General features: G+C 47.4%; 1 protein-coding gene across 1 annotated transcript in view; it reads right to left on the bottom strand.

The window, feature by feature from the left end:
- Positions 1-26,519, bottom strand: part of COL4A2 (collagen type IV alpha 2 chain) — a 176,507-nt gene that overhangs the window by 61,643 nt on the left and 88,345 nt on the right. The window contains exon 5 of the mRNA XM_068526966.1: positions 31-165. Coding sequence (XP_068383067.1) covers positions 31-165 — 135 coding nt within the window. The remainder of the gene's footprint in view (positions 1-30; positions 166-26,519) is intronic.

Below are 26,519 nucleotides of genomic sequence, written 5' to 3'. Positions count from 1 at the left end.
GAGAGAAATACCGACAGTTACTGTACGTACCACGTCTCCCTTCGGTCCTGTGATCCCGGGAGCCCCCCTTTCACCCTTGTCACCTTTGCGGCCTTGCAGTCCTGGGAACCCTTGTAACCCGGGGGGCCCGGTGTACCCCTGCGGGCCCACTGGCCCTGGCTGGCCCTGTAGAAACAACACATGTTCAGTTTCCACAATTCACAACCATGCATGAGCATTTTCAACCGTGTTGCTTTTGAAGCTACACTCATCATTCTTAAAGAGCTATAATCTTCAGAGAACATGACATGCGAACCACCACCTTCCGCCACGAGAACCACAAAGCGATTCCTGGCTAAGAAAGAAACCACAGAGTTCAAAGGGAAAAACATTAAATGTGAGAAAAAAATGATCCTGAATGACTAAAGTGATGTTATTGTGAAATGCTAATATTGGGTTGGGATGAAAGAATAAACTTACTTGGCTTTTAAAAAAAAAGTCCTTTCAGTATAAAAGAAAGTGTCAAACAGATCTCTAAGATTTTCTCTCCATCTCAGTATAATGCATACAATAGGTATGGAAATGGAACTGGCATCCAGCTATCAAAGTGGTCCCCGAATGTTTAAGTGATTAGAGAATCTCTCCTTCTGTTCACACACACACACACACACACACAGAGGAAAAAAAGAAAAGGTTTCCGAAATATATAAAATGTACGTCCGTATCCATGAGGATGGCTATTATTTAAAAAAAAAAAAAAGAGACAAAATTACATGTTGGCCAGGATGTGGAGAAACTGGAACCCTTGTGCTCTGTTGGTGGGAATGTAGGTCATTGTGGAAAAGAGCATGGTGGTTCCTCAAAAAATTAAACAGAGAATTACTTTGTGACCCAGCAATTCCGCTTCTGGGATAATACTCAAAAGAATCGACGGCAAAGACTTGAACAGATATTTCTACACCCATGTTCACTGCAGCATTTTCCACAATTGCCAAAAGGTGGAAGCAAAGTATCCACTGATGGATGATGGATAAACACAATGTGGTCTATCCACACAATGGACCATTATTCACTTTAAAAAGGAGGGAAATTCTGACACAGGCTACAACATGGATGAACCCTGAGGACATTACACTGAGTCAAATGAGCCACAAAGGGACAAATCCTGTCTGATTCCACCAACATGAGGTCCCTAGAGGAGTCACGTTCAGAGAGAAGAAAGTACAATACAGGCGACTAGGGGCTGGGGGAGGGGAAAGGGCAGTTAGAGTTTAATCGGGACAGAGTTTCAGTTTTGAAAGATGAAAAAGTTCTGGAGATGATGGTGATAATGTTTGCACAAAATGTGAACGCGCTTAATGCCATCAAACTGTACAAAAATGATTAAGATGGTAAATTTTATGTTACGCATGTTTTGCCACAATCAAAATAAACAGATTAAAAAGGGGGTTCTAGCTCTCTTATCATTCATTGGAACTAATTTATGCATTAGTTATATATTAATATTTTTTGTTAAATTAATTGACTTGATTTTTTAGAGCAGTTTTAGGTTTACAGAAAAATTAAGCAGAAACTACAGAGCGCCCAGATACCCCTCTGCTCCTCCAAATACCCCCCATTCCCTCACAGTTTCCTCTATTATTGACAGCTTGCATTCGTGTGGTAAATTTATCACAACTGATGAACCAATATGTTATTAAGTAAAGTCCAAGATTTGTAATAGGGTACAATTTTTGTATTGTACATTTTATGGATTTTGATGACAGTATAATGGTGTGTATCCAACATAACAGTATCATAAAGAATAGTTTCACGGCCATAAAAATCTCCTGTGCTTATGCAATACTGTTATATTTTAATGAACCTCCCAGGTTAGCCCAAATTAAAAAAAATCCCCTACCAACTAACTCTGGCTTGACTCCTCCTTAAACGAGTGAGTCTGCTGTTTATTCATCACACACAGCCTTTCTCTGCCAAGGCCCATTTGCTCTCACCCTTCAAATGCTGGTCTTGCCTTTAGATGAAGGGGCTTCTGAGTCAGTATTTCTAGTCTTCTCTTTCATTGCCTGTAAAGAACCTTTCTTATATAAACTGGGCAGCTAAGACGTTTGTCTGTCTTTGCAGAATGTTTATAATCTGTCCTTAACGTCACACACCACTGAGAGGAAGGGAGTAACTTCAGATGCAGCGTGAGGTGCGGCCTTCATGTCACAGACAGAATCGGAGGGAAGGGCGCGGGGAGAGACCCTGCCTCTGAATGTCATTATCTTCCCCACGCTGCCCCTCCCTTTAGATGTTGGACCCCAGGCATGGAGGGAGCAGTAAATAATTGTCTTCGGGGTGGAGGATACAGATGGAGATTAAGATCCCGCTTGACGGCTGAGACCTGCCCCAAAGCTTGGGCCCCCTGCCTCCTCAGACAAAGGGGAGTTTGGGGCTCCCTCAGGGCCAGGTCAGCGCTTTAGGGGTGGTAGGTTCTCTGCTCTCCCCGCACGAGTTCCAGAGAGGCCAGTCGGTGCAGAAACCAGCGGATGCTCCCCTGGGGTAGCCTGACCACACGCATCGTGTGTCACGGCAAAGCCAGCGTATTTGAATCTTTGGAGAACGTGAAAAAAGTGGTTAGGAGGATTGTGGTACAAGACGGGTAGCCCTGACCTTGGACACATGACATCCCAGGCTTATCCTTTTCGAAGGTCTTGGTGTGCTACATTTGTTGGAAGTTTGGGGATAAACATGCTTTGATTCAGATTTTTATGGCTCTTCTTCAGCTGTGCTCATTTCTGTTTTGTTTGTGACTGCAGACCATGCCTCTAAGCCTCAGAATTCCCCTCACTATTGGAGGCCCCTAGTTTGTTAGTGTTTACAGGGAGCAGCCTTTGGGGGATAAAATGTTCCTCATTAGTACTGTCATTTTTATTGCCCATAATCTACATCTCTTCCAGGGGATGACTGTCTAGCGCCAACGAAGAGGGACCGTCTCCCATTAACCCAAATGGGATACGTGCGTCTTAATGAGGAAAAGCCTCACCTTGTCTCGAGTTCGTTAACCTTTCCTGATTCCCTTTGATGGGGAGAGTGACTAATGACATCATGGTCTGATTTTCCTGCCATTGTCAGTAAACTTCTTTTCAACTTTTGTTTCTTGGATGGGAAGTCTGACTTTGGGAATAAAACTCTAGCCTTTCCTTTTCTGGAACACGCTCTCACTTTTTTCTTTTTATGGAGGTGAAATTCCCATACCACAAAACTACCCATTTTAAAGTGGCTTCAGGTAGATTCACAATGTCCTCTATCCGTCACCTCTATCTAGCTCCAAAATACTTTCATCACCCCAAAGGAAATCCCATACCCACTACCATCATTCTCATCCCCCTAACCTCCAGCCTCTGGTAACCACCCATCTGATTTTGGTTTCTATGGGATTTACCCATTCTGGATATTTCATGTGAATGCAATCATATGTATGATATATGACCTTCTGTGTCTGGCTTCTTAACATAATGTTTTTGAGGTTCATCCATGTCGTAGCACGTGTCGGTACTTTATCCACGTTTATGGCTGAATAAGATTCCACTGTGCGGATAAACCAGTTCGTTTGTTGCGGACGGCGCTGCTGTGAACGTGCACGCACCACTATCTGCTTCAGTCCCTGCTTTCAGCTCTTTTGGGTCTATACTTCGGAGTGGAATGGCGGATCACACGGTAACTTTGTCTGAGGGAGAGAGTGCCACACTGTTTTCTACAGCGGCTGCCCCATTGTACATTCCCACCTGCAGTGCGTGAGGGTCCTAAATTTCCCTACCTTCCCACCAATGCTTGTTATTTTCCATTAAAAAAATATATATCCTAGAGGGTGTGAAAATGGTGTCATTCTGAAGAGCTCATCTTGAGCTTCTGACAGATGAAACATTTCACAAAATCCCCTCCAGCTTCGGCTCTAGGGAGAAGCCAGGAAGAGCCTGGAGGGAATCTGAATTATTCCCTCGTCCTCCAGGACTGGTCCCTCAGTCTTGTCTCAGCGCAAATCCTGCGTTGCTGGGACTAAAAGGACCTTTATGTCAAGGTCTGAGGACCTTGGTATGCATGCTTTGGTCATCAGGGACGAGATTTCCCCTAGGATATCCTGCCCACCAGGGCATCTAGGGTGTTTGCAAAGAGCAGCTGGAATGATTAGTAACAAAAAGGATTTTCCTCTGTACTAATCATCATCCTTATCGACTTCCAGCCTCAGACGAAAAGTCCCGATCGGAAAAGTTATTTCCATCTCTTCCTCTCTTTTTGTGATAAGTGATGTTAAAAATAAAAATTACCCCAGAAAGAGTAGGACTGTAGCTTAACTGTCTTTGCATAAATTTCTAAAGCTCCTAAAATTCCTGCAATATACTTGACAAAAGTATTTCCACAAAATACTTCTCAAAAGCCAGCAGACATTTGGAAAGGAGCTGTAAAGCCCATGTGCTCTGCCCCCCGCCCACAGAGAACTTGATTCGTATAGATGTATCACTTCCTAGGAAACGGGATAATGAGAGGATCCTGTACTCCTGTATCTTCTGGGATGAAGCGCTACGAAAGGGTTCAGAAAATGGTTTCTCTCATTTTTGCCCCCAGGACAAGGGCATGAAGTAGGCGTCGCCCCCGCTTGAGAGGGGAGACAACCGGGGTCTGGAGGGTTAGGGTTAGGGATGACTGATGCATTTAGGTCTGGGCCCGGGTGGAGTCCATCTTCCACGCCCCCCTTGCTGCTCCAGTCGAGGTCCATGAGCTGCATCAGCGCCACCTGGGAACTTGCGGGAGATGCAGATTCTCAGGCCCACCCAGCCCTCCCGGGGCGGCACTGACCATGATCCCAGGCGGGTTCTTTGCACAGTGAAGTCTGAGAATCCCTGCACGACCCCACCCACCCTCCTTCCCCTCCTGAAGTTTTCATGGAAGGAGGCAGGTATGTCTTCATACGAAAACTCTCTTAGGCATGAGGTTGCATCTCAGAAGAGAGGTCGGGCTTCCTGAGCTGGGCAGAGGAAAATCTAATAGTTATGTTTGTTGAAGACTATTTCTAACAAAGTTTTTTTGGTGTCATGCTTCAGTGCAATTGCAAGAAGGAACCAACTTTGGCCACTGTTTGGATGGAGGGGTGCACACGGCCTCTCCCTTTCGGACATCACTCCTGGAGGATGCGTGGGACGTCCAGGGTTAGTTTTGGAAGCCGGAGTCTGGACGGGCTGAGGGTATGAGTCCAGGCTTGAGCGCACATTGCTTAAATACCGCTACTGTGGAGGGAATGCACTTCAAGTCCCGAGACACTTACTAAGCTTTCATGAACTTGGAATTTTCACTTCTGAGAAAGGGGGCAAAATAGATCTGTGCACATGCTGAAGACCTCTGCAGCTTCAGCCTCTAAAATAAAGGTAGAAGATGGATATGACCAATCAAGGCCCCGAGAAATCACACCTCACGTGCAGACAACCCCAAGGAGGTGCCCGCTGCCATCCAGCTTACTAGCCTTAACACCCCCGCTGGGAAAGGGAGTAAAAAGGGGAACGATAAAGAGAAACGTTTCCAAGGATCAATCCTGCTTCACTGCACATCAGGATTTTTAATCTACGGTACAGTACTTTCCTGGTAGAATAAGAATAAGCTTTTCATGCCTTCCTGGCCAACATCTGAATAGTAGGAAATCCCTTCTCCTTCCTAAGTGTACTCTTCCTGTCTCGCCTTTTATGGGCTCCGGGCGCTCCTCCAGACACCCACATCCTCTCCATCCCCTGGCGGCCCCTCCCCTCCTCGGCCTTCCCGGCCCTTCCTTCCAATGCTGTGGTTCTCTGTGACCTTCAGGGGATTCCAGACCAAGTCCCAGCTCATTCCATGAGCTGTTCACACATATGTGAGAACACACCAAATGGCCCAAAAGGCTGAAAGGACCTTTTTTTTAGGATTCAGGAAAATAATGTGTTCGTCTAAATTTTAGAATCAGTCACCTTTCTTAGGGATGATCATTAGCATTGGTGAGCAATTTCTGATCACCTGGCAGAGTGAAGTCACGCCCTCTTCCAAGCTAATGATAATGTGAAGGTTAGTATTGAACTGTATATATTACATATATAATAACTATCAGTAAATATGGCCAACTGCCTACTCCAGGCAAAACAGACAGAGCTGATGGTAACTCTGCCACCTTTTCCCTTAGCTTCTTATTAATATATAACAAAACATCAGTCCTGCCCTGGGTGCTCTTCCAAATAAAAGATTTCACTTATTCCTCAATAAGAATTACATGGCCTCCTGGGATTCCTGCTGTCCTGCTCTCCAAAATTATTTGACACAGATTGTAGGGCGAGTGTTGATAGAAGGGAAATAACATCCATATGTCAAGAAACAATCCTTGACCCTCACCTGGCTCCACAGACAAACATTTATCAGTCAAAATGGAATGCAGACCTAAATGTAAGGGCTAAGACTGTAATACTTCTAGAAGAAAGCATAGGGAAGAATTTTTGTGACTGGATTAGGCAAAGGTTGCTTTGATAAGACATGAAAATCACAAGCCATAAGAGACAAAAAGTTGATAAGATTAAAACATTTGATCCTCAAAAGATACCATTTAAAATAGAAAGCAGGCCACACGCTGAGAGGGCAACAGTCACAAGACACATACACAGAATATAGAAAGAGTGCCCAGAAATCAATAATAAGGAAAAGAACAACCTGATTGAAAAAATGGGTAAAAGATCTGAACAGACCCTTCAACACAGAAGAGGTACAGATGGAAAACAGGCATGTGAAAGGGGTTAAACACCACTGGTCATCAGGGAAAGGCAAATTAAATCCAGAAGAAGGTGTAGCTGCGGCTGCTGGAATGGCTGACACACCCACACAGAGAAAACTGGCAACGCCAAGTGCTGCAAAGGATGCGGAGAAGCCGAAGTCTCATCACTGCTGGGGACACAGACCCGAGCGGCTAAAGCCAAACACACACTTACTAGAAGACCTTTAGGCAATGGTTCCCAGTGGTTCAACTTATTTCAGCTGAAAAATGGAAACAACCTGAGTCTCCATCAGTGGCTAAACAAACCATGGTCCATTCATGAAATGGAATACTACTTAGCAACAAAAAAAGAAGAAGCCATCCACTGTGCACGACGGTGAGGGTGAATCTCAAAGGCACTGCACTCAGCGGAGGATCCAGACACAAAGGCTGTGTTCTGTTCGTCCTGTTCATGCGATACTGTGCTATTATCCCATTTAGGTGACACTCTAGAGACAGAAAGCAGAGAATTGAGTGCCAGGCCTGGGGGCGGAGGGAGAGGACAGACTACAAAGGGCACAAGGAAACTCTGGGGTCGTGGACCTGTTTTATATCATGACGTTGGTGGTTGTTACACGGCTGGACATATTTGCCAATATTCACGGAATTGTATGTAAATTATACCTCAGTAAACTTGACTTAAAAACAAACAAACAACAAAAAAGGGGTCTGGTGAAGGCCAAGATTAAGAAGACCATCTCTGAAGTTCACAGGCAGATTGCATAGGACAAAGTCCTTCCTTCTAGTACATTCTTACAAGTGAATTTATAAAATAGATATTATTTAGAAGTGGAAGAAGAGAGGATGCTTATAAAATGACGTATTAAAAACATCTAGCAAGGTGTTTTTTAAAAATGTCTGCCTGTGAAATGAAAAAATCTGAAGAAACCAAGACGGAGCTCTCCTTGTGTGGAAGCTGGTCTATATGAACATGATCCTGGCAGGAATTAGGACCGTCCTGCCCACAGCCCACAGGACGGCAGGGGTGGAAGTGGGTCAGGACCAAACCAGATTCAGTAGCAAAAGACACACCTAGGATGTCAAGGCTTCCATTACATGTGGCTTTCATAAAAAACAAATACAGAGGGTGTCACCTGTAATAAGATGCTACTGAGTAGTTTATCTGAAATGATTTGACTTGGAAAGATTCACATTTTAAAGCAAAGGAAAGATAGATTCTCTCTTGTTCTCCATCCATAGGACCAGTAAGTCTGAAAACTGTTCCTTATTCTAAAAATAGGCAGCACATGGGCAGTCGAACACAATGGCTTTAGCCCAACACGAGGTTGAGCTTTTTAAAGTCTGGATGTGATCTGCCTTGGCACGGTTCGGAAAAGCTGGTTTTCTGGAAAGGCCTTCCATTGCCTCTGCGCTTTGTGGCAATAAGTACATTTCATTTGCCTAAAGATGAACCCTTGCCTAACAGACAGACTGGATTTCCTAAGCCTCTTGTTCTCCAAGAAGGGCGGAGGTGGGTGGTGTGGATGAGCTGAGGGCCGCAGGGAGCAGAAATGGCGGCCAAGGAATGGGCTGGAAGAAGCCGATTCTGGGGCTCTGGTTGTCAAGCTCCCATACGTGTGAGACAATGAAACGCTCTTTCTAACTGAGCAGCTGACAGCATGGAAACAGTATCAACAACCAGAGTGTTGTCAAGTAGCCTTGACGTCATCATGAGTTCTCACCCAGGGCGGCCCCAGGCTGTGCTTACATGACTAGAAAGTGACAGCTACAACAGGAGACAGCTCTGGAGTCACTGAGACTATAAGAATCCGACTCGGCCATAAAAAAGAACGAAATAACGCCATTTGCAGCAACGTGGATGGACCTAGAGACTGTCATACTGAGTGAAGTAAGTCAGACAGAGACAATATCATATGATATCGCTTGTGTGTGGAATCTAAAAAAGGGTGCAGATGAACTTATCTACAAAACAGAAATAGAGTTACAGATGTAGAAAACAAACTGATGGTTACCAAGGGGAAAGGGTGGGTGGGTGGGAAAAATTGGGAGACTGGGATCGACATATACACACTACTATACATAAAATAGATAATAAGGACCCGCTGTAGAGCACAGGGAACTCTACTCAGTACTCTGTAATGACCTAGATGGGAAAAGACTCTAAAAAAGAGTGGATATACCTATATGTATAACCGAATCACTTTGCTGTACACCTGAAACTAACACAGCATTGTAAATCAGCTCTACTCCCATAAAAATTAATTTAAAAAAAAGACGATTGGTAATGAAAACAGTTTGCGGCCAATATTTATGGGCTCAGTTGTAGACTATTAATTTTCACGTGTGAGTTGCACATGCCAACCTCTCACTAGTTCTCTTAGGTTGTATTCTTAGGTCATTTCACGTGCGCAGTGGAGACTATGTCGTGACACCCTGTCTCTGTCACCGCCCTGCGTCCAGGGACAGCCAGCAGCCCGGGAAACACAGCCTCCAGAGGGAAGAGTGAGCGGAAACACCGTGCCTGGCCTTCCAAACATCGGCCTCCCCGCCGAGATGATCCACCGGGCGGGCGGCCTTTGAGAGGGACCTCTTAGCGTCCGTGGCACAGACCAGGAGCGGAACCAACAGTTCTATCTCCTTTCCATTTAGACTAAACACAGTCACACGAAAGAAAAATATTCTCAAGGCCGGCATTATATTAAGTTGGTCTGTTATGAAAAAAAAAAAATTGGCCAACAAAGGAAAAACGATTAAGAGCCAGGGAGGGTTCCGACTTGGCTGGGCACAGGGCTCTTTTTCCTGGTCCTCCGCATTTGAAATGTTCCTGAAAAGATCAAGTTCTAACCGGAGCTCCACCTTCTCCATCCTGAGAAAAGGTGTGACTACTTCTCCTCCTCCTTCCTTGGCTTTAATCTACTTTTCTGTTATTGTACGTTCATGAAAGTTATTTAGTTTTTTCATTTCCTCTTCCAGATTTCAAAACTTATTTAAAAATTTACATACAATGAAATCCACTTTTCTGGTGTGTAGTTCTGCGAGTCTGGACACACAGATACTCCGAGTAGCATCAGCTCAAGTCGCTGGGCTGCCCGCCCCACCTTGTGGTCAAGCCCCCTCCCCAACCTCTGTCCATCACTGGTCTTCCTCTAGTCTCATGGTCATGGCTCTTCCAGACGGTCACACACATGGAGTCACTCGGTGTCACAACTCTGGCGTCGGCTTCTCTCACTCAGCGTTTGAGATCCACCGCCCTGCTGTGTGTATCAACAGGGTGATCCCTTTTATCGTGGAGGAGTGCTCTGTTGTATCCCGTCACCACGATGTTTATGCATTCACTCCCTGAAGGACATCTGAATCGTTTCCAGTGTTTGGTCCATGTGAATCGGGCTGCTAAAATCACTCACGTATGGCTTTCTTGTACATGTGGACGTGCTTTTGTAAATACCCAAGAATGAGAGCACTGGGCCTATGGTTAGAGTACATTTAACTTTAATAAAGCTGCAGGGGGCTTCCCTGGTGGCGCAGTGGTTAAGAATCCGCCTGCCAATGCAGGGGACACGGGTTCGAGCCCTGGTCCGGGAAGGGCCCACATGCCGCGGAGCAACTGAGCCCGTGCGCCACAACTACTGAGCCTGTGCTCTAGAGTCCGCGAGCCACAACTACTGAAGCCTGAGCGCCGCAACTACTGAAGCCCGCACGCCTAGAGCCTGTGCTCCACAACAAGAGAAACCAACGCAATGAGAAGCCCGCGCACCGCAACGAAGAGTAGCCCCCGCTCGCCACAACTAGAGAAAGCCCGCGTGCAGCAACGAAGACCCAACGCAGCCAAAACAAAAAACTCCAGGGGGACCCAGTCACAGGAGGACACCCGCACAATTAAAATAGATAAATACATAAATAAAAAATAAAGCTGCAGAACTGTTTTCCAGACTGGCTGCCCCATTTTGTGTTCCCACCAGCAATGCACCAGAGTTCCAGGTCCTGGTCAGCACTTGGTATCGTCAGCTCGTTCCCTTAGCTGACCTGAGAGCTCTGCAGAGCTGACACGTTATGGTTTTAATCTCGCTCCTTCCACGTTACTGCTGACGCTGGATCCAGTGCAGGGTTCAGAGTTTCCACTTGTAGCACCATCCCTACCGCTTCTGGGACACCCCTCTGCAATGACAACTGGCGGTCCAGCCCCCCTGTGAGCCCCTGTCACACGGTTTGCTCAGAGTCAACCGGGATCGTGACCACAACTTTGGTGCCTTTGCTCTTCTCCATGAAGACAAACCACCCACAGTCAACTTCTTTACAAATATGAGTTCCGAGGGCCGGAGGGCGGGGACCAGTAGGAACATGATATCAGGCCTGAAACGTGATCTCAGAGCAAAGGGCCTCAAAGGCAGGGACGAGAAGGGATGATCTCTATGGGGCAAGCACGTTACCTTGAACCACACTGAGGCAGGAAACAAGATAGTTAACAAATTTCTACTGTACAGAAACTAAAGAGAAAATCAGCCCCAAAGTTTTTACCTATTGTATGGACTTCATTTTATTTTTGTAAAAGAATATTCTCCTCTCATACATTGTTGTACAGTATGCATGCCTGTCTTTCTGGTACAGAAACACCAGCCCTTCTTGAGCAAGATTCTTATAGGGAACAACAGTCATTTTAAATTAGACCAACATTACGCCACTTTTCAAATTTACATCTCTGCTTTTCACCAATGATAGCCTAGTACTTTCCCAGAGGCTTCATAAAATATCAGGTTTGGAAGGGACTTCAGGAAGCCTCTGGACCATGGGCATGCCCGGGAGCTCCTGGGATCGTCCACTGAATCCCATCTGCATCTTAATAAGATCCCAGGTAACCGAGCGCTCCTCAAAGCTTGAGAAGATCACTCAGGAATGGCTCCTGTCCCAGGACTGGCCCTGGCTGGCCGCCAGAGCATCAGCTGGGGAGAGTCTGGCGCCTTAAGAATTTCTGGTCTAACAGCTTGGGAGTGGGAAGGGGTGGAGCCTGGGAATCTCTGTTTTTAACCAGCTCCCCAAGCGATTCCGACGCACAGTCAGGCTTCTCACATGGGACAGATAAGGGAACAGCTGGGGAGGTGCAGACCCCTTGTCACTCTGTCCATCCTCCTGCCGGGAACCCCTCGCAGCATCCCCTCCGCCTGAACGCTGGGTGCGCCCTGCGATGGTCAGGGCGGCTCACCACTGCTGACCCTCTGAGGGTTTACTCTCGAGTGTGGGAAATGTGCGGAGATGCCACCAACACCCCCTCCAGCTGTAAAATCCAGGGGTCCCTCCCTGGCCCCTAAGCAGAGCTCTGCATGAGTCTCCCCATGTGGACAGGCACCGTAGCCCAGCCAAATGCTTTAGGATGGCATATTCCTGTATTTTTAGCATTTACAATACTTTTCCTTCCTAAAGCTCAGTGACATTATTCCGGTGATTTTAAAACCGTGTGAGTCTACGTGAATCCCTTGTAGCACTTTTTTTTTCTCTCCAAAGAGAGAACCATCTGAAGCCCACCTGAGTGGTCTCTTCCTGCAGGTGCAGGCGGCCCACCTGTGAGGGGTCTCTCCCAGCAACTGCAGGTTCTGCAACCATTTGCGGTTCCTCTTCTCCCTCGCCCTCACCGTCCACATCGGATCTGTCGTCAGGTTTCAGGGATCCATCTCGTCTGCAGGTGTCCCGCCTGTCCAGCCCGCGTCGGGGCAGCCGGGCTTGCTGTGTCTCCGCCCCAGGCGGACTGAGCTCCTGGCACTGGGTCAGGCCCCCTGCACCTCAGGGCCTTTGCACATGCCTGCCGTCCTGGCCTGGGTTCTTGGGGGCTCTAGAGGCTGTGGCTCAAGTCTCTGGGGACATTTTCCTGACCCTGAACCTAGACCAGGGGCTTGAAAAGCTTGCTCCAAACACAGTACTCAGTGTGTGGCCCACGGGGACCAGGCCTCATCCAAGCCCCTGTCCCAGCCTCTGCTACAGCATCTGACGCCCGGAACGTGCTCAGGACCGTTACATGAATGAATTATGGCTCTGCGGTCATCCAGCTCCGCCCCATGTCAAAATGCAGGTTCCGCCCACGTGGAAGCAGAAGGCCAGAGTCTTCTGTTCTTAGACCATTTTTAAGACCATTATGAGCTCATGATTTCTGAAGCACTTCCAAGGCAGAGCTTCAGTGGGTAAAACTGTGGCCCTCTTGTTCTCTCCCTTCAATTCCTTAAGTCATCTGAATATGTCAAAATACGCCCTCCCCCCCCCCCCCCTCAGGTCTTGTCGACTCTTTGAGCCAGACCTGTGGGGTTTCTGAGTGTCGGTTCTAGTGGATGGTCTGGTTTTATCTGTGTTGTCAGACAGATGGCTTTCCAGGCCTCTATGTTATCGGCCCTATCGGAGCTGCACTCAGGATCAGGAAGATAAATAAGACATCCATCGTCTGCTGAAATCAAGATAGGAAATGAGGCAAGGGCTTTGGAATGCAGGGCTCCCATCTCCAGGAGGCTCGGTCCTGGTAATATTTGAACCACGCTGTTCTGAGCACGATTGTCAGAGATAAGCTGTTCAGCGCACCTACCGTGACTCAGGAGGGTTAAAGGTTACGGAGAAAAGGAGTGAGTTTGCCAAAGTGGGTCTGTGCAAAGCTATAAAAGGAAGATTTTCCACGCTTGCCGAAGGTCTCGGTTTTAAAATCAAATTTTAACTTTATATCAACAAAAGACGCCTTCTTATTCCTTTGATTCTCCCGGTCTGAGGAACACCTTGCAGTTCTGGTGCCCAACACTAGGTGGCAGTCAGTCGCGCTCTTTGGGACAAGGGCCCACCCCACCCTCGGCTCAGACAGCTTTGCAAAGTCCAGGATTTTGCAATCGTTTGGGGTTAGAATGACCCCCCTCGGTGGATCAGAGGGCAGGCTCCGCATTTGTCATGGGGAGCTAGCCTCCCATGGGGAAAATTCTGACGCAAATTTTGACTGCGGAATTCCAATGTTGTCTAAAGAGCTTATCAAAGCTCATTTTTCTCTTCGCAGGGTAGTTGAGTGAACTCAGTAATTAATTATTTGACAATTCCCTTCCCTTTTGACTTGCTCAAAGGAATGTGTTCTAAATACAGATACAGATATAGACATAGATAGATAGATATTTGAGGGCCTTTTAAACCCAAACCCAGTGCAGAGGTCCAAGAAATAGCGATCAAGTTATTGGATTTGACCCCTGTGTGGGACGAGGTTGTAAGAGCAACTAACATTTCCAGACCAGAGCATTTACTGTTTGGAGCACTTTCCAACAGTAAAATGACATAATCCCTGCAACACCTCTGTGAGGTAGGTCTGTTCTTAGGTCTATTTTATAAGTGGGGGAACAGAGATACCAGGTGGTGGAGGTCCCTCAGCCGGCCTGCCGAGGAGGGGATTCATACCCAGCTTTCCAGAACATTCCAGAGGCTGTTGTCACCACCCAGCTGAACCTCCCTTGAGTCATGGGTATGGCCGTGGACCCCGAATATATCTTTTTACGTATCTTCACGAAGCTATAATCAAGCCCAAAGGAGATGGACAAACTGACTACAAAAACAAAACAAACAGATGTAGGCTTGGGTTCATGGAAATCTAGACAAAACTGAGCCAACCGCAATCCTCCAGTGATTCTCTACAAACCCCGTGCCTCTGCTTTAACCCGATGTTGCTCAGTTTGGGACCACTTCACGGCTCATTAATCCCCCTTCTGCTGGAAGGTGACTGGGGCCAGAGAGAGGAGGTGAAACTCAAACAAGGCAGTTCTGTTACTTTTTAGCAACTCTGGTCAAAAGGTATGTAAGGAAGGCCCTGGGGCTGCGGGCTGAAACTCGGAGCTATCAGCACACTCCCGGGGACAATCAGACAGATCTCTGACCTGCGTTCCCTCCCGCTCCCATGAACAGATGTGTTGTTGAAGAAGGATTACGTTAGAAAGATCTGATCGTTTCTGAATGCTGGTGGCGGCGTTTTATGGTAAAAAGACGGAATCGTTACGCATTTCCTGAACAAAGGGTTTCTCTGGATGTTTGAAAGAATAAGCTTTCAGATATGGGGAAGCTGTTGAAAACTTAAGCATACACCTCCCGGGAGAACAAGTTTATGGTGGGAGAAGGCCATTGTGGCTAAGAGGGCTCTGTGCAACAACCTCAGAAGGAGCTGAGCTAAGAAACAGAAGGTGATGCGCAGCCCCTGGCCACTCCTGATGGGCAGGGAAGTGTCAGAGCTGGTGGCTCTTTGGTTGTGAACAAAATAAAAGGGTCTAGAAGTGACTTTAAAAAAAAAAAAATTAATTAATTAAGTTATTTTTGGCTATGTTGGGTCTTCGTTGCTGTGCACAGGCTTTCTCTAGTTGCGGCGAGCGGGGGCTACTCTTCGTTGTGGTGCACGGGCTTCTCATTGCGGTGGCTTCTCTTGTTGCGGAGCACGGGCTCTAGGTGCGCGGGCTTCAGTAGTTGCGACTCGCGGGCTCAGTAGTTGCGGCTCGTGGGCTCAGTAGTTGTGGCTCACGGGCTCAGTAGTTGTGGCTCACGGGCTCAGTAGTTGTGGCTCGTGGGCTCTAGAGTGCAGGCTTCAGCAGTTGTGGTGCACGGGCTTAGTTGCTCCGCGGCATGTGGGATCTTCTCGGACCAGGGCTCGCACCCGTGTCCCCTGCAGTGGCAGGCGGCTTCTTAACCACTGCGCCACCAGGGAAGCCCCTAGAAGTGACTTTTAGTTTGATGTTGGGAGTGGCTGAAGGAAGGAGATGAGAAGATGGCGGTGGGAAGCACGGACGGAAGGGTCTCAGAGAAGTGGTGGAAATGTTAGCACTGCAGGCAGAAGCCCTTAGATCAGGTGGCGATGGGGGCCTCTTTGCTCCGTCACTGTATGGGGCTGTTGGATCCTGGCAGTCTACAAATGGCAGGGACTATATTGGTGCAGAGCTGGAAGATCCCCTCAAGATGTCAGGCCACCCGAAGGTACCTAAACATGTATTTGCGGACACATGAAATTATAATGTTGGGAACAGCTCCTGGAGAAAGCTCTAGCCCAGCTTTGAATACGACGACTACAAGCCCGAAGTAGCCAGGACAGGGTAACATGAGCAGTCAGTGGCAGAGCAGCCTGGTGTTCAAGGTCGTTAATTCCCCACAACCCATGTCGCCTGTGAAGTCTGATATTGGGAGGGGTTAAACGGCAGACAGTAAAGCCAGATCAAAATTCAGCCTTCTTTATTCGCAGCTTAAAAGTATCTAATGTTTTGGAAATTGTTGCAAGACGTGATCAATAATAATACCTAGTGAAAGCACGGGTGAAAGCTCTGGAGATACGGACCAGTTAGAGCCCTGTGATGGCAGCATCCCTGGGCTGCCGAGGAGGCGAGGGCTGAAGGTTCCAGCCCACCGTCAGGGTTAAACGCCGTCCACAGAGGGCCGGTGCTTCCTGGTGCGTCTGCCCCAGCAGATGGCTATCTGGACATCCCGAACTTCCCTCCTACGGCTCCCCGCCCGGTCAGAGTGATTATTTGGACGGACACTGAACACACATCCGCAATTAATAAAAAGAACAACAAACCACGAGAAATTGATCTTTTTTCAGTCTGGTGGAAAGATAATGGATGGCTCATTTGTCCAGACATGAGACCCGGGGTCCTGGGCGAGAGGAAACCAAATGACATTAACATCCATTCCAGAGCAGTGACTCAGCTGTGTCCTGTTCTCATGACACGGGGCGAAAACAACCTCCAGAACATTGGTTCTTCTCCACCGCATTTGTGGAAGGAAAAATAAATAGCAGTTTCACCTACAAAATGGAAGGCAGCGACTGAAGACAGCTGCGTTTCCAGGCCTCACGCTCACCCCTGACACGCCTCCTGTGCATTTGTGCTCCTACGAAGACCTTAGGGCACCACCTCTGGCAAAAGCGAAGATGCTCACGGCTCATTTCACCAACGGGGCAAATGCGGAGAGAGTGAAAATACAGACCTGGAGCTGTGATTGGCAGCGTGGTAAATGCTCGCGGCCTTTGGGGCTTAGAACGTCCACAGGGTGGCTTACCCGTCACAAGCCAGGTGCTCAGCTTCTGGGTGGGATTAAGCCCCAGAAAGCCTTACCCTGGATGTCTTTGTAAGACGCTCCCCTTTGTGTGTGCTGTGTGTGTGTGGCTATCTTGTCCTCCACCACTGCCGTGGCCTCCGGGGGTTGTCCTATTTGCCCATGCTACGCAGCTGGGCAGCAGCTACACAGGGAGGGATTCTGGAGATTTCTCTCTGCGCCTGCGTGTGGCCACGTGGAAGGCCTTCGACACCCAAACAGTCCTCTTCTTCTCTCCTACACGGCCTAGACGGGCACTTAGCAGGCTGGTGCCCTATGCACCGGTGGTGATGCCCGTTGCCTCAGTCAGGGAGAGGGAGACGGCGGAACTCGGGGAGAAAGATGGCGGGAGGGAGCCCCCCAGCTGCTCTGACCCTGAGTCTCAGAGTACGGTTCCGTGACTCTTTAGGAAGCATTTTCTCTGTTCCCCAGTAGAACCTGAACACATTCCGAAGTCACCTCCTGTCTCCCACTGGCCCGAGCCCGTGCCAGTTGCTTCCGCATGGACAACCCGAGCCCATGCCAGCTGCTTCCGCACGGACAATCTCTCCCCTCGACGGGCAGGACCCTTGCAGTCCACGTCCTGGCCCCTGCCTTCTGCAGACGGGCTCCTGTCCTGGGCCGGGCTCTGCGGGGCTTCTCTGCACACCCTGGCGTCTTACTCGGCCTCCTTCCCCGGTTTCCGAGCTGTAAAATCTGGTTTTCTCCTGGGTTTACATTTGCTCTTCTTTCCCAGGAGCTCTGGGGTGAGGCCTCTCGTTCCCCGGAAGCCGCGTCAGGGGCGCTTCCCGGCAGGGACCCTCTCTCCATCCGTCTGTGTGCCTGACACCCCACGGTCACTGGGGCCTCAGCACCCTCACAGGAGCTGGTTAATCCATTTCTTCCAGCCCTGCCCCTTCCCTGCCTCCGCCCCTCACCCCGTTCCCTGCGGTACGTCCACCTAGACCCCAGGCCACACAGTGGGGACACTGCTGACCTCTCTGCTCACGCCGCACCCTCCGCCCACAACTGGCGTGGCGCCCGGGCCTCCCGGCACTGGCCTCGGGGGGCTCCTGGTCTCATCTCCTCCCAGCCCTCCGTCTGGGTCGCTGGATCCCCCCAAGCGCATCCTAGGTCCGCCCTGTGCCCCCCATCTCCAGAGCTGGCTGGCGCCCTGCCTCTCCCCAGAGTGGCCTTTGCTCCCTTTCTTCTGGTGAGTTGACAGAGGTGCCCTGTATCAAGGAGAAGCATTGGCTCGTGATGGCTCTGCCCCCTTCCCAACCTTCCCCAATCAGAGGAAGAGGGAGGTGGTGTGGGTGCCTGTGTGGACGGCAGTCGCCTCTCACGGGATCGGCCGCCTCTAAGGAGCTCCTGAAGGCTTAACGAGAGCCGGCGAAGACTCAGCCCTTCACCTTCAGCAAGATCTAACCAAGCGGTTCACATGCCCTCAAGTGTGTCCTGATCACAAATGGAGTTAGAAAAGACTGCTGAGGGGCCTACATATGTATTATATATATACACACATATTATATAGATACATATTATACACACACACACATATATAATATGTGTGTATATATATACATTTAGAAGGTGTGAAGAATACAGAAAGGAGAAAAATATATGAGATAAACAAAATATGGACTTGACTGGAAGTTAGCTTGTAGCAATGTAGTAGGGAAAGCATCTTGGCTTATTTGTAAATTAAAAAAAAAATTCGAACAACCAAGCATCCACTTCTAATTTCCAAGTAGATCACAGTGGCCTTACAAGCTCATCCCCAGGAATTTAACTCTCTGGAATGTGCCCCAGGAGGGACCTGGTTTTACATTAGAGTAGCTTGCGTCCATATGCAGACTGGATTTTATGCAGTACATTTCTGCTAGTTTCCTGGTATGTTCCTGGATCCACTGTAACTTCTTTAAGATCAGACGACACGTACATCTTTGAATGTACGTCCAGCGCTGTGCAGTGTCCTGCACCCAGTGAGTGCTCGGTGAATACGCCACTTCCCCCTACTTCCGGGCAGATCAAGGAAGCCAGAAATGTCTATAGTGATGGTGCACCTGCTTCTGCAGGCCCTTTACATACCTCTCTGATTTCAGATGCATTGCTGGCTACAGATGACAATTTACTATCTGGTTTACATCTGGGGTTTATGGTTAATGCTGTCATAGATTTACTAGCTGCTCAGTAGGGTAGTGATTTCTTTCAGCCAAATATTCCTCTTTGTCATGAAAACAGTAGCACTTTCTTGGAGGCTGAGCTCTGATGTGCCAGGAAAGATTCAGGGGCATAGACTTGACCACTGCGAGGCTGGCATGGTGCCCCCTCGCAGGTGATTCACCAGAAAATGATTCCCAATGACGAACAGACTGCCACTCCGCCAGCTGCTTTCAGCTCACCCTCCCAAGCTCCTGGCCAGAGACCACAAGAGGGACAGGCAGCCCCAGCTTGCTTCTGGGAAGTTCTCTGGGAGCACACTTACGGCATGAACACCAAAGGCCACTAGCTCGCTCCCCTCTTAAAAAAAAAAAAAAAAAAACTCCAGAAGTAAAAAACCAGGGGAAAAATGAGACAAATTGTTCCACTGGGACTTGTTACGTTCCTCAGTCTCAGGTGCCACGTCTGAACACAAGGGGTGCCCACGGTTGCCCACGAGGGCAGAGAAGCAGGTGTGTGAGCCTGGACAGCACCCCGTCTCCCCAGCCGTGAGCTCCAGCCCTGCTTCAGGGCCTCTAGCTTGTCTTTTCGTCCCCCTGGAAAAGTGCTGCGCCCTCCAAGAAAGGCGGCCGTCCCAGCCTAGCGCTCGTTGCTGGGAGTCCCGCCTGGCACCGTCCAGTGGGCATTTCCGAGACACAGACCTGAGACCGCAGGCTTCCAGAGCGCCCGGTCCTCGAAAGAGTCCACATCACCAGGCCCGCCCTCCCCCTGCACCCCTGGGGCACCGGCCAGCACTCACTCCCTGCTGGTCCTCTGAACAAAGACCATTTCCCAGCCACAGTTCACCTCTCTGATCTCTGAACTAATCTGCTGTGTTTGGATTTTACAGGAGTTTTGTAATTCCTACAGCCCACACCTCCCGCTAGCTACCACCCAACTCCCCTTTCTCTCTAAACCCACTGCTTTAACAACGGTCTCGACTCCATCCTTCCCTCCCCGGGGTGGAGATGCTACACCCTCCTCTTGGGGACAACTGTGTTTCCGGTCCCCGTCTCTCTGCCCCTTGTTCTCTGTTTTCCTTTTGGGGGTTTCTTTCTCGGCTCCTTAAATGGTGCTGCCTTAGACGCCCACCTCTCGGCCCTGGTCTTCCCATCACACACGCTCGCCAAGGTGAGTCCGTCCCAGGGCCTGCCCTGGTGACACAGCTGCCCCTCCTCGAGTCCTCACGCCAGGGCAGGTACGTGTACCTGCAGGCTGTACGTGTGCAGCCTGCACACGCCACACCCTGCATCTCTGGAAGGGGAATTCCGCTCTCTGCCAGGTGATGCCTGCTGTCGAGGTGGCCGCCATGCCTTATTCAAACCTGCACCTCCAGCCCATACCAGGGTCTCTTATACCTAGTGGGTGGCAGCGTGTTTGTTGAATCAAGGAATATTCAAAATATAATGACTTTTATAAGTCTTGCATTTTACAGGAAGGGCAGAACCTTCAAATATGTGTCCGGATCTGAAGAGCTGTATTGACCCAGAAAGTTTACCTTAAAAGGGTAATTAGCTTAAATAAGAGACATCGAAACACGCCATGATTATATGTTTTGCTACCTTACACTTTTTTTCTGCCTTGAACAGTAACTGATTCAGAGACACAGCAGATGACCGTTTAGACCAAGAGAATCCTTCAAAATATATGCTGGTAGGAATTGGGTGAACTACCTCGGGTTGTCTGAGATGGGCATGACCAAGTCCAGTTTTAGAAAGTAACAGAGCTGAACGTTTTCCCAAAACAGAATGCGAACTTTGTAGAAGCTTTTTAAAAATAGTCTTGTTTGTTTTAGTTCCCATGGGCAGGCAAACATACAAACAAAACTCTATTGTCTCTTTCTAAACACATCAAATTAGGTTCCCTTGAATTTAAATGGCAAACACCTTCGTGAAACTTGTATGACATATGTTGTACTTCATGCGACTGTAATTACTATATTATTCATTTAAAAAGACATGGATTATACTAAAGTGAGCTGGTTTGATTCCCTTAAGCAAAAGCCCCAAACCAACCCTCACCTACAGACTAGGTTTTAGTTTTGACAACGCTCCGACCCATAAATCTCTTCTCTGCTTCTCCCCCAACCCCCAGACTGACAGCAGGCAATCAGCACCTATCTATGGAATACACAAATGGATAAGAAATTTATAAAAAAACGGAGCAGTCAGTTGCAAAACTGAGCCCTGCTAAGCCAACTTGATGGTTAGGAAAAAAGTTGGAAACGCGTGGGTGTGTTTCTCAAGGTCTTAGAAAAATTCAGGAAGTCCAGCAGATGTTTTCTGTTAAGAGGCATTGGAAGCCCCAAGAGCTACATCTGCCTTTTTTTTTCTCTAATATAAGTTTACTTGTGAGATTTTTTTCCCCTCTTAAATAGTTCTCTGCTAAAACTTACAAAACAGAATGCTGGCCAAAGTGTTGAACTCATGAAGCGTCAATGACTAACCCAGGATATGTGCACGTGAACAGGTAAATTCCTATAGGGAGCAGAAATCGAGGTCAATCATTTTAAACACTTTATTTTCTGAATAACTCTTTTCTCCTATTTATGGAAATGGAATTGGGATTTTCCCTTAATCTAACCGATGATAAAGAGTATAATGAAGGTTTCAATAGTTACGATCTTCTCCCCCTTTGGAAGATGATACGATAATCATAATGATAATCATCCTGTTTTTTGTGTCTGTGTTTCTTATATAAACAATGACAAATGAGGATCACATTCAAGGACCCAGACATCAAGTTAGTGAAGAATATGTAAAACATTGGGATTTTCTGCTCTCTAACTGAAATTCTGAATACATGTTTGAACACCTAGGGAATGGTACTTTTCTTACTATAGTTGTTGATTTAACCACCTTCAGAGTTAATGGAAGTTGATCTTTGACTTCTCATTCTAGCTGATACCGTACTGGGGGGTGAGGGAGGGACAAAAGTTTCCACTTGACCAAAGTTTCAAGATCCAAGAAGTGAATTAATGTTCAGAAAACATCTAAAATCTTATTTGTTTCTCATCTGCTGAGGAACTTTCCCACTCTGATTATTTATACAAATTGGTCTCCAAAGGATTTATAGAAGATTAGGTTTATATAACAAACGTGCCCTATAGGAATGAATGAAAATGGAAATTACTCTCCTGGCTGGCTGGTGACCAAGGCTGCAGGACCAGGCAGCACACAAACCTTGTTAGAGTTTAGAAATGCAGCTGGCTGCGTGTTTGGAGACTCTGTCTGATTACTACACATGGTTACTGGATATATTACGAGTATGGAACAAGTTCAAGAACATTAGATTCTCTTAGCCTTGTGGCGATTACCAAAGCCATCAAGAATTTTAATCAAGCATCGTACAGAAGGAGCTTGTGCAATTATCAAGCTACAGAAGCTGTGACCAGAGCAAACCTCACTCACATCCCTCCTTCTCTTGGCCTTGAAACAGAATGTTTTTTCCTCTGAGAAGAGCAGGTGGCCTCCCAGATTCCTGCCAGGAAGACCAAAGATTGCAAATATAACCAGATTGAAATAAATTAGAAGAGCTGTGTGGGAATTTGCATTTTAAAACATTTTTCACGGCAAATCTTCCAAATTTTAACCATTTTTGAAAAGTTCCAATATTTTCATCTGTTTCACAAAAGTGGATTGCGTCACCTGGGGAATGACACGCATTTGCAGAATGAGAGGTTTCACAAGACCTAGGCAGACTCCCACACTTGGTATTTGTCAATCCGAGGTAAGGAAAATAGGTAAAATGGGTCAGATATGCAAGACTTGAGGTCTCGGGCCAACCAACCTCAGAGAGCCACTTAAAAACCCGTTATAGATAAAGCTAGACTCTTCCTTCATTCCCAGACCAAGTCAAGATGAGATGGTGCGATTTTGCCCCCAATGTCAGCACTATTAATATATAACGTCCGGCGGGTTCTCTGGGCGTTCCATGAAGGTGAGCTTCTCAGCTGCGTTTTCAACCTTGTAGGTTTGATGGCATGTGGGGAGATCACTTTATCTTACTCTGCCGCTTCCTCTCTGTGTGACTTTGGGCAGGTGGGTGCCCGCAGGTCACTATATCTGACCTGAGGGCTTCTGGGACGATTCCAGAGCTGAGTGGTACCCGGGGCGGGCGATATTCACTGCCTTCCCTCCCACTGCCCTTCCCTTCCTTCTGCGATTCCTTCAACATCCTTCACCAAACCCACACCAGCACACGCTGGGCGCACAGGAGCTGCCCCACAAAGTTCGCATTCTCTGGGTGTTACTGTCAATGAAGAAAGTTCTTACAACCAACTGACAGCTGTGCTTGTTCTCTTTTGATAAAATGGCCTCATTGAGCCAAAATGGATACAGTTAGACAATGAAGGAAAAAACTTGTGTTTTTAAAAAATGGATTTGGCCCCAAAAGGGAAGTTGAAAAAAAAAAACAATCTAAATTCATTTGGTTAGTGGTCCTGTAACCGCTCACTAGATGATTTCTAACTCCGACCTGCCTCTAGGCTGGACATCTTTGGTACCCTATCAAGCTCATGGTGCTTTCTCATTTTTTAATTTCAAAGGCAAGCATGACTCTAAACTTGTATCTCTGATCTTTCGCTGACTAAATTTCCTGCTCTTATGTCAAGGGGCTGGATGAGTACTCCCCAGAACAGATATGTGTTTCATTCTTTTTAGTTGCGTGTAAGTAAACATATTTTACACTGTGGGCATCCTCACCCCCCAGCAGCATGTAAAAATAGCAAAAAATAGCAATGGAAACAACCAAGAAGGAGAGGGGTCGAGAAAAGGAAGAGGAAGCAGAGGCAAAAAAAAAGGAGTCTGATTTTTTAATTCAGATTTTTGTGCTTCTCTAAAAATAACATCAAAGCCCTCAAAATACTTAATGGCACGGCAAGGTTATCTTCGAGGGAGGCCGGGGTGACTTGTGAATTTTCCCAGGTGGACAGCTTCTTTCTTGGGTCTGACACGGGCCGCTTTCAGCACATATTAGCCCATCTTTTCAAATTAGAGGGCTGTTACAATGTAACTTTAGAGAATCTTTTCACAGGATTCCAAATAACACAAGTAAGTTTGCGGATACAAACACACAGAGTGAAAGCTGTGTTCTGAGTGCTCTCTTGCAAGACCCAGCACAGAGCTGCTTCTTTCTTCTACCCCACACCCACTCACTCACTCTCCTTTATGGCCACAAAGGGCCATTCATCCTCTTGCAGTTGATATAATGATTTCTATCGCTTTCTGCCGCAGTTCAGGTGATCATCATTCCTGTGGCCACATTTCTCTGTAAGTGGCAGTCCCATTCAGAGCCAATACTTCTGGCCTCCAGTTTTGATTCCCCAAAATGTCTGCTTTTCCAAGGTTGTGAAATATGCCACCTACAATGTTCTTAAAAAAAAGTTTGACAATTTACTATCAATAATATAAAAATATGTATCCATCACTAAGTGGGAACGAGAAACCAGAAATTCATTTTTAAAAGTTTTTCTTTCATGCTTTTCTCCCCCCTCCTCAAGCCCATAAATATTGGTTACCTGCCACCCCATTCAGAGATGGGGACACAGAACCAGGAGGGACTGGTGGCTTGTGACGCCAAGAGGGGTTCCTCGGTTCTGGGGCTGCACAGGCCACTCCCTGCTCCAGTTGCCTTTGGCAAAAGCTCTGTTAAGTAGGAGCCCAAGACGCTTGTGACGCATTTGCAAGTAAACTGACTGTAAAATTATCTGCAGACAAATATCAATGGGGGCGTATAAGCAGTGGGCCAGAGGAGGTTTTCCAACAAGTCTCTGACTGTCATGTAACATTAACAGGGTTACACTGTGGTCTTGGCAGTCCTGCTGGGGCCCTGAGCAGCGTTATGACCAAGGATGGTAAGGCTGCGAATAACCCCGTATTAGTCACATCCCCGGAACCTGGGCTCGCGGAAAGGAGTGCAGGCTCAGGCTTTGCGGGATGTGATGCTCTGGCTTGAAGCACAGAATAAAATCACAGAACATGTGGACACTTACTGGACCTTTTTCTAAATTCTCTCTGTGTTACAAGTCGACATGGTCAGCAGTTTAAAAATATGATGGAAGACAAATATCTGCAACTCTTCAATTACTGACATTGATCCCATTTTATTCCTAGGAATTGGAAACCACCTTTAATTTTTATCATCACATGATAATAGGGTCAACTTAGTCTATTAAATAGTCTATTTAATATCTATTAAAATTCTGGATGGTTTCATTTTAGACTATCATGGAATTTAATTACAAGATGTTCAGTCCTTATCTTTTGGAGATCATTAGTAATTTAAAAAGAAAAAGGGTAATGAGTGTGTCTGACATTTTGCTAAAAGGGAACCAAGGAGTCCTAGAGGCATGTTCTCCAGAAAATGAAACGATTCGATTCCACAGACCTTCTTGTGGAGGTTCTTGTCCAAGTGCAGGACCCCCCCCCCCTTGAAGTTGAGGGTAAGTCCATCTGGACTCTGGGACCACGTGCTTGTGTGGGAACCACCATGACCCTCTAGTTACAGAGCGAAGGAAACTGCTGCGTTTTCACCAGCACCTGGTTGGTTGAGAAAAATCCCTCTCAATCTGCATTATTCAATCACACAAATCCCCGAAGACAGATTCGCATTTAAAAAAATAACGGGAGGCCAATCTTGGTTCATCAGTTGTAACAAATGTCCCACCTTAATGAAAGATGTTAACAAGAGGAACAGCTGGGGTGGGAGGAGGGAGAGGGTGTATGGGAACTCTCTGTATGCTGTGCATAAGTCTTCTGTAAATCTAAAACTCTAAAACACAAGGTCTATTTAAAATAATAGAAGGGAGAGAAGAGTACATTTCACTTCTTTTAGCCTCATTTTCATGAGGACCTTTTACTTGCTTGGGGTACTTACTTATTATCTCTTTTATTCCCTCCCCCTCCAGTGGAATTCAAGATTTGGATCAAAAGCATCAATAGTGACAGATTTTCTTGGGGAAACATCTTTTAATTATAAAGTGAGTGTTATATTCAGTGGACATAACGACCACGTCTAAAAAGGTAAAGTAAAACACGATGGGAGAAATGTCCCACGTTCTTATTCTTTTTTTAACATTTTAAAAAATTCATTTTATTCATTTATTTTTGGCTGCATTGGGTCTTCGTTGCTGCGCGTGGGCTTTCTCTACTTGCGGCGAGCGAGGGCTACTCTTCGTTGCGGTGTGCGGGCTTCTCATTGCGGTGGTTTCTCTTGTTGCAGAGCACGGGCTCTAGGCACGTGGCTTTAGTAGTTGCGGCACGCGGGCTCGGTAGTTGTGGCTCGCGGGCTCTAGAGCGCAGGCTCGGTAGTTGTGGCGCACGGGCTTAGTTGCTCTGTGGCATGTGGGATCTTCCCGGACCAGGGCTTGAACCCGTGTCCCCTGCATTGGCAGGCGGATTCTTAACCACTGCATCACCAGGGAAGCCCCCCACGTTCTTGTTAACTTTGCAAAGCGAGGGTAGGGGTTGCAGAGAGAGACAGAGAGACATGGAAAGAGACACACAGACACACCCGGGTGGGGGACAAG

This window comes from Eschrichtius robustus, chromosome 18, assembly GCF_028021215.1.
Source record: "Eschrichtius robustus isolate mEscRob2 chromosome 18, mEscRob2.pri, whole genome shotgun sequence".
Taxonomy (NCBI): domain Eukaryota; kingdom Metazoa; phylum Chordata; class Mammalia; order Artiodactyla; family Eschrichtiidae; genus Eschrichtius; species Eschrichtius robustus.
The sequence above is the reverse complement of the archived record's forward strand: the minus strand, read 5'-3'. Positions and strand labels throughout refer to the sequence as shown.